Genomic DNA, 8,622 nt, shown 5'->3' with positions numbered 1-8,622 from the left:
TACACAAGACTGGTTTAATTAGTATGACTTACATTAAGTACTATGCAGACTTGAGCTCGTATCACCTGCAGCAATGTGGCCACAGTCCTTTTAATCAAATTAGTGATAAATACTAGAAATTTGATCTTTTCTCTGCATCATATATACAATAACGGACACAGCTTGAGTTGCTCCTATGCAATGCCTGTTCAACTGCTTTGATCTGTGCAAGCTGAATTTCTAAACAGTGTCCTAGAAATGTTTGCATTTGTTAGCAGTTGATCTTTCCGCATGGCAACAACTTTGCTTTAGAATGTCTTGCCTAATAACATTATGTAGTAAGACAAGTTAAAGATAACAGATGTAAGAACCTTTGTAGGTCAAGGCATAAAACGACCAACCTTTGTTAGGTCTCGTGGATTTTATGCTTTGCCTGCTACTGAAACAATAACCTTCTGCTTTCAGAAAGGGCTTTCATTTTCTCTTCCTCTCTCTCTCACCCAGAATGCCAATTCCCCTTTTCCAGTTTCTGCTCTTGAATCAGAAATTGCTTAAACCTCCCTGAGCTCAAAGACCAGAAGCACCATTAATGAATGAGGGAAACCTGGCTTTCTAAGCTTGCAAGAAATCCTGCCCCCTTGTGATGTGCAATATCTTTATTTTTTGTAGAAGGAAAACTAAAGGCAGTTCTGTTACCTTCAACTAGGTTACCGCAAATCTTATTCACACTCTCACTTCGTTGTGAAAATGTGCATATTTAGTGGCCTCTTCATTTCAAAATGCTATCATGATTAAATGCAATGTGTTTGAAAAAAGGGGCGAATGCTTCATTTATTATTATTATTTTACCAATTCAGCACATAATTGGGAGTAGGGATGACGGCGACAGAAGGCTGAATCCTTGAGTAAAAACTTTCAGGGCATGGCACGTTTATGCATTAAGTACACCCACAAACACCTTTTCACAAAGGCAACAGATACAATAAATACCTTACTTTCTTGCACATCAATTATATGTATTTACCATCCCAATATATTACCAGGAAGGTTATTCCCACGGTGAAGGAACAAAAAGCAGAATTATAGCAGAATGCAACAATTATCAGCAGCTGCTTGGCAGCAGGCAAGTGACAACAAATGCATGTTCCTTTAGAATTACAGGATTTATTGCATTTGTATCCCAACTTTCTCTCTCCGAGTAGCTCAAGGTGACAGATGTGGTCCTTCTCCCCCTTCAATTCCCCACAAACAACCCTGTGAGATGGGTTAGGCTGAGAGGCATTGACTGGCCCAAGGTCTCTCAATGAGCTTTGCAGCAGTTGTGATTTGAACCCTGATCTCCCAGGTCCTCGTCCAACACCCTAACCACCACCCATACCATCTTGCCCACCTTGATGAATAATGAACATCAAAACTGTCCCAATTGCCAAGCTATATGTAACTAAGCAGCGGCGCGAGGTGCTCTAAGTAGTAGACAGTGCACCTTTGGACACACTGGGACAGGTGCAAGAGACGCCACTTTGCTGTCTGCTCCACAACTTACCAGACAAATGGCAGTAATGGTGCCAGGCAGAATAGTGGTACTGACATGCCACAATACATGTTGCAGTGGCACTAATCCAGCAGACAAAGAACAAAGGAAGCTGCCTTAAACAAGGTCATACCCATTGACTTGTTTAGCTCAATGTTGTCTGTGCCTGGTGTGGGAATTAGTATCTTCAGATGTCAATGAACCACATTTCCCATCATTCCTGGCCACTGGCCATGCTTGCTGGGCCTGACTGGAGTTGTAGACTGCAGCAAGTTCTGGAGGGCCCCACACCTAGTCTACACGGACTGGAAGCAGGTCTCCAGGGGTTGCAGGCAGGGGCCGTTCCCAGCTTTACCTGGAGAGGACAAGGACTGAGCCTGGGACTTCATGCATCTGAAGCATGCGCCCTGTCACTGAGCCACTAAAGGTAAAGGGACCCCTGACCATTAGGTCCAGTCGTGACCGACTCTGGGGTTGCGGCGCTCATCTCGCTTTATTGGCTGAGGGAGTCGGCGTACAGCTTCCGGGTCATGTGGTCAGCATGACTAAGCCGCTTCTAGCGAACCAGAGCAGCACACAGAAACGCCGTTTACCTTCCTGCCAGAGTGGTACCTATTTATCTACTTGCACTTTGACGTGCTTTCAAACTGCTAGGTGGGCAGGAGCAGGGACCAAGCAATGGGAGCTCACCCCATTGCGGGGATTCAAACCGCCGACCTTCTGATCAGCAAGCCCTAGGCTCTGTGGTTTAACCCACAGCGCCACCCGCATCCCTCACTGAGCCACTACCTTTCTCCAATTCTGTATACAGTGGTACCTTGGTTCTTGAACTTAATCTGTTCCGGGAGTCCCTGAAACCGTTCGAAAACCAAGGCGCAGCTTCCAAATGGCTGTAGGAGCTTCCTGCACTCAAGCGGAAGCCACGCCGGATGTTTGGCTTCTGAAAAATGTTTGCAAACTGGAACACTTACCGTACTTCTGGGTTTGTGGCATTCGGGAGCCGATTTGTTAGGCAACTAAGCCACTCGAGAACTAAGGTACCACTGTACTGGAAACCATTTATATGGCTGACAACCACTGTTTTCAATAATTTAACACACTACTCCAGTGAATTTCAACATTTTTTTATTTGAACTTAATTTCAAATGAGTCATAGTTGGAAAAAAAACAATTCCTCAATATCCTGTTTCTGCTGTCAATTTATACATGTTTACTCTCTGGTCATCTGTGACATTTTTTATACCAGCCACACACTTTAGTTAAAATGCTTAAGACAGTACATTTCAGCTCTCCTTCCCACCCAGTAGGTCAGAAATAGGTCCAAGTCGGCAGAATCTAAAACTATTTCTCCTTGCGATACTGGAACACTGGCTTGTTATACTTAGGAAATATAGTTTTGATTGGAGATTGATGTGAGGATCAACTATTGTAACTACGCAAGGCTCTCTAAAATCAGGACTGCTTGGAAACTCCTTGTGAAATGAATGTGTCCTTTGGCTGAAGAAATATTTTAAATTTTGCATTTCCTTTTCGTGCCAGCTGTTTTTCTTTGCAGCTTTGCTGTTTTGGCTTTTTGTGCAGCAGTCTTTATACTTGCAGGTGGTAGTTTGAAAGTTATTTCTTTGTCATCGCTATCTTCTGGCTCAGATTTCCGCCGTTCAAGAAATGATGGGGTACACACGGGGGTAGGATCCTGGATATGAGAGAGAAGGATGTTGCTAAATTCTGTTGGACCATCACGATGTTAAAGGTGAAGGGCATTATCTCAGCAATGCATGAGCAGATCTCTGCTCATGAAACAGAATTTAGCTTTCCTCTCCTTGTGGCTACCAATTTGCCCCCCAGGGTCCCATCCTACCAGGAGATTGCATAAGTGGAAAGGGCTGGTGATGGGATGCAATAAGACAAAATTGAGGCCTACAGGTTTGTCACATTTATGTCAACACTGACTTGTGGATGCAAAGGGAAGGCACAAAATGAACACAAAGGTGTCAGACTCTCTAGAGGGGTTGTATGAAGGCCAAACTTCCACTCTGCAGAGGTCCAATAATTTTGTTCCTATTTGGCCACCCACACACCTCAAAATATCTCCCAGAGATAGGACCATGACAGGAATTCAATTGACTAAAAAACCCAAACCCTTTCTTACTAGTACTCTTTGGGAAGATCAACACTTTAAACTTACCTCACTGCTCACAGACACATTCATGCTCGAGTCTGGTTTTGAAAGCTTCTTTTTCTTTTTCTTAATCAGAGGCATTTCAGCGGCCTATGGAAAAGAGGCTCATTTAGTATGATTAAAATACCATCCATTTATACAACACACACAAACACACAAAATGGTATCCTGCCATCAAAACAAGATTAAAATACTGGCCTAGAATTGTGCCTTTTTCTTAATAAGCAATAAAGGGCTACAAAACCCAATTTCACTCCAGCTCAGTTGGGATCTGTTATGATAGCTTAGGGCCACTTCACACATTGCTTATTTTCAGGTGTTTTTAATAGGCAGTACCTTGTGGGCTTAACAAAACACATACCAATCGTAGTTACTTGTGGCACATCAGAAACCTGATAGGAAAAACTCATCTATTCTACAAAAGCTTTCCTATCTGCTCACCTGGAAGTAATGGTTACTCACCATCAGAGACTAGATAAGAGTGGCTGTTTACAAGTCTGACCTTAGTTCTTTTACTGGTAGACCAAAATGTGTTAAGGCTAGAAATATGTTTGCAGACACATGCATCACATAGGTAGGTGACTATCTTCAGGAAGCTGTAGATCTGTGCTTGATGCACACTGGGCGACAAGCCAGGGTTTGCCTCTGTGTCCTTTGTGAAAAGGCCCAGAAACTCCATTCTTTTACTGAGTAAAACATTCACAGATCTTTCGCTTGCTCAATGACAATATTACCATTCATAATCCCTGTTTAAGGCACATACTTTGCAATTAGCACATTTGTATGTCAACCTCCATCCCTTTGGGGGAGCGGGCAGGGAATTCACTTACAAAGCCAGGAAAATCATAATCGATTCCCTTCTTAGCCAGCCTTTTCCGCAACAGCCGTTCCTTCTTCAGCAACCGCTGCACCATCTTTGCTTTCTCTTGGGTTGTTCGCCTCCGGTTGTAGCGTTTCACTGCTGGATAGGATGGCTTGCTGAATATTTTCTCACTACCTTTGAACAGGTTTTCACGCACCCTTTCAGGAGGCATAAACTGGCCTGCATCACAAACACGTTACACCAAAAATCAACATGGAAGCCTTGAAAATTGAAGCAGTATTTACCAAAGCATGGAAATCTGAATGTTAAGTTGCGTGCTCCCCAATTATATGCTATGGATCACTACAAAAGCACTACTCGCAACTCCCATATCTAAACCGTCCTTTACACTGGGCAGGAATAAAATATTGCTGCGTTTTAGGATTCTCAGTACACAAGGAGAAGCACCTAGTCATGTTCATCCACCTGCCTTGACCTCTATTTCTGGCACAGAGTTGTCAACATCTGGCCGATACCCAATAGCTTTCCACCTTTTCTTATGTATGCACTTGGGCTGGCTTCTTCAAAGACTGTCACCTTGCTCTCAGAACAATTCTATCATCTGCTGGAATTGAATTATAATTAAGTGGAAAGCATTGTTTGGCTGCTTCATTAATAGTACTGGGAAGGCTGCCTCACATAAATTCACCCTGAAGCTATGTCTGAATCTTTAATAAGAGAATTATGAACAAGGTTTTCTCAGGTGTTCAACTCTCCCATCGGTCCAGCTCAGTTAAACTTGCTTGAGAGAACAGGAGTCACTAATCCTTTTCTGTTTTCGAGCCAAGAGTCACCATGAACAATAGCAATTCCAATACACTACAGAGAGCTATGCAGTTAGGAACTACTTCAAAAACACACCACACAACTGTGGTAAGCGCTGGGAAGGGAGGAAATTCCTACTAAGAAGATCGCAATGCCTTTTTAATGCCATTGCAAATGTGGTTTAACAGGCAGTTTTCTGAGAAAGGTGACTGCAGCTTGCACCTTATCTTAATACAGGGTATTCCAGTTCACAGGGCCTTGTGTGTCAATTGCTCTTTTTGGGAGAAAGGGTATCTGCGAGTACCAAGGGGAAAAAGATAGATGGGGCGGAGGAAGAGATACAAGGACTTTGGGAGAAAAGACAAAGTAACAGGCAGGTTTGGGGAACAGTTTTCAGAGAAATGATATTCTGTAAACCAGACTGTGGCAAGTTTTGAAAACTGATTGATGCTACCGCTTCAGAACTGCCACATTCAATTTTCCTTTTGGGCAAGAAACTCATTCATACTCACATTTCAAAAGCCGTTCACCAAAAAGGTAGTTGTTCATGGTATCTGCAACGATCTTAGCAACTTCATCATATTCAAATTCCACAAATGCATAACCTTTGCTGCCCCCAGTCTGTTAAAGATAAGGAGATAAACCTTGAAATACGTTTACATGCTAAAATGAATCTGTGCTGAACACTATTTTTTCTTGGTTGAAGGATCTTAGAGAAAAAGGATTTCTGAGCCCAATGAACTACTTTTACTGCAAACATATTTCTTAAAGTAAGACAAATATACAGACATGCCCATTGGTTTAACTTAATGACCACAGGAAGCCTACATGTTAAATTATATACTCTGTGAACTGCCCTGAGACCTCCGGGTATAGGGTGGTATTTAAATTCAATAAATAAATAAATATAAATTGATATTGTTCTGAAGGCCAACGTGAATGACTCCAGAAACTACAACTGCCCGTTGCAAGGAGTGATAGAGCCTGATTGGAGGGGAAAGAACTTAACTGAAGTATTTTAAGAAGTGTTACCCTTAAGAATATATGGAAAAGTAACAACACACCAGAGGGTCTTTTCTGTGGCAGCCCTCCCACCTAAAATCCTTCACTGCATGGAGGGTAGTTCAAACTTTTCTATTTAAGTTTTTGTGCCTTCCTAGTTCTTCAGGGTGCTGTGAGCTGTGTGTTGATGTTTTACGGTGTTTATAGTGTTCTACCTTAAGGATAAAGAAGAACAAGATATAATTCCCCTCCCAATGTTACCTTTTTACTCCTTGAAAGTCGAAGTCTTGTAACTGTCCCAAACTGATCAAAGTATTCTTTAAGTTGTGGTTCAGAAAGACCCTTTGGGATATGACCCAAGTAAATGACACCAGGTGTCAGCTTCTGATTCTGTAATATATATCAAGGAATTAATTAACATTTCAAAATACACCCATGTGCGCATTGGTTCATTATCTCTGGTGATCTCCCTGTGCAGAGCAGTTGCAGAGACATGGTGGTGGGGAGACGAAAACATTCCCCGGGGCACAGTCTGAAACTACAAAATGCAGCAGCCTTGCTGAAGTTAAGCAGATGGGAGCAGTGCCCAAATAGGAGACCATCTGAGCCGGCTGCTTTGAACTCCACAATGCTAGAAAAACATGGTATATAAGTAATGAATGAATAAAACATCAAATCTGCATGATGACAGTTGCAGATGCACAGTGGGTATAACCTGAAATACTCTGGGTTGGTAAATGCTGCTGCCTCCTCACAGCATCCTGAACATCGGCACTGTTAAGCATGGATATTTTTCAAAAGCCTTTCAACTTCAGGTTCTATTGCCTGCTCTCAAGGAAACGCACACAAACCATTAGGAGTTCACACTCAGATAATACATAAAATAGCATGACGCAAACTTAGCTGCTACTCCACAAATTCTTAATTTTACCATATGGCATTACAATGGTGTAGGAACTGGCTTGCCAGGGAGTGTCAAAATGGCTTCAGGATTGTTCTCCTGTACTATTTTGGACATGTGGTTTATATACTTATGTATGAGTGCTGACCTTGTGCATTTATGAACATTTATTCTCTATTTAAGACCTTAGAATTCTTATAATAGAGCCATGATGGTGGACAAGTAGGATTGTTTATTCTTGTCCAAGCACCACTCAGTCACAAGTTATTGTTTCTGCTTGTTACTACATCATGCATTTTTGTGTTTTTATATTGTAAACCTCCCTGTAATCCTCGGATGAAGGGAGATAGAGAAACTTAAGGAATAATAAAAATAATAGGAGCGTTGTAAATTATTTCTGTGGTACTGCAGCAACACATGAAAGAGGCTTCCATCACCACGGAAACAGTGATGATTACAAAGTAGATCAGGAGCTTCCCCACACTTTTTCAAATGGGTGAAGTAACGACCCCACAGAGTCAGATGAGAATTACAGCTTCTTTATCTGGGAGGTGTGGAGTTAGGACCTCCTCGTCACCTTTGACGTGATGCTTAATGCTCCAGAGGAGAAAAATAAAAGAGTCGCGTCAAAAACAACAGGAAGCTCCACCTTCCGAGCAGCGAAACTCTAGCTCAGCCTTTCTCAACCCGTGGGTCCCCAGATGTTGTTGATCTACAACTCCCATCACCCCTAGCTAGCAAGGCCAGAGCTCAGAGATGATGGGAGTTGTAGTCCAACAACATCTGGGGACCTACAGGTTGAGAACCGCTGCTCTAGCTTCTGTCCAACTCCATGGAGTTACTACCACACGCACGTTTGACAGCTGCTCCTAGGAAACAAGTGGAGAAATCTAGGGTCTCAGCGTGGCCACAAGGGAGCCACAGGCTGGGGCAGATGGAAGTCGTTGTACCCCAAAATTGATGCACCTGGACACCAAATCCCACATTACCTCCCCCCCCCGAACTCCGCTTCTTCTGATCCCGGTCTTGACTGGGGAGGGCGGGGTATAAATAATAATAATAATAATTCTCTTTTCGCTCTCACCTGGGCAGCCGCCTTGCGTACGCGGTGCACTTTGGCCTGGAACTCCTTCTGCCTCTCCGGGTCCAGGGAAAGGAGAGGGGGAGCCGCCAGGGTGGCTGCTGCTTTCGTCGCCTCCACGGAAGAAGACGCCGCCGCCATCGCGCCCACTCTGTGCGGAAGAGAACGCCACTTTTCCACCCCGCACGTGTGCAAACCAGGAAGCGGATGCAGCCTCACGTCATTTCCTCTTGACGAGAGAGTTCCTTTCTTGAAAGTGACGTTGATAGGTAATATGAAGATGGAACGAGGGAGGGAACGGCAGCGGCCCCTGCTGGATGGA

The 8,622-nt window shown here is 43.4% G+C and overlaps 1 protein-coding gene across 1 annotated transcript; it reads right to left on the bottom strand.

Annotated features, from left to right (window-relative positions):
* Positions 1 to 2,618: 2,618 nt before the first annotated feature.
* On the bottom strand, positions 2,619 to 8,490 carry NIFK (nucleolar protein interacting with the FHA domain of MKI67). Its single transcript, XM_081911389.1, has 6 exons — positions 8,304 to 8,490; positions 6,580 to 6,708; positions 5,829 to 5,937; positions 4,520 to 4,731; positions 3,696 to 3,779; positions 2,619 to 3,203 (listed from the first exon to the last, which is right to left on the bottom strand). The coding sequence occupies exons 1-6, from the start codon at positions 8,439 to 8,441 to the stop codon at positions 3,021 to 3,023; spliced, it is 855 nt and encodes a 284-aa protein (XP_081767515.1). The 5' UTR covers positions 8,442 to 8,490; the 3' UTR covers positions 2,619 to 3,020.
* Between the last annotated feature and the right edge of the window lie 132 nt (positions 8,491 to 8,622).

The sequence above is a fragment of the Podarcis melisellensis genome (assembly GCF_964234715.1).
Source record: "Podarcis melisellensis genome assembly, chromosome: 5".
NCBI classification, from domain to species: Eukaryota; Metazoa; Chordata; class Lepidosauria; order Squamata; family Lacertidae; genus Podarcis; species Podarcis melisellensis.
This window is presented reverse-complemented; position numbering and strand designations above follow the sequence as displayed.

What these genes read in the sequence shown, in the direction of transcription:
- NIFK (XM_081911389.1), bottom strand. Translation starts at nt 8,441, where the DNA reads ATGGCGGCGGCGTCTTCTTCCGTGGAGGCGACGAAAGCAGCAGCCACC. An exon ending in TGGTGAACGGCTTTTGAAAT is followed by an intron (nt 4,732 to 5,828) that starts GTGAGTATGAAT and finishes TTTGTGATGCAG; the next exon opens with GCCAGTTTATGCCTCCTGAA. An exon ending in ATTATGATTTTCCTGGCTTT is followed by an intron (nt 3,780 to 4,519) that starts GTAAGTGAATTC and finishes TCTTTTCCATAG; the next exon opens with GCCGCTGAAATGCCTCTGAT.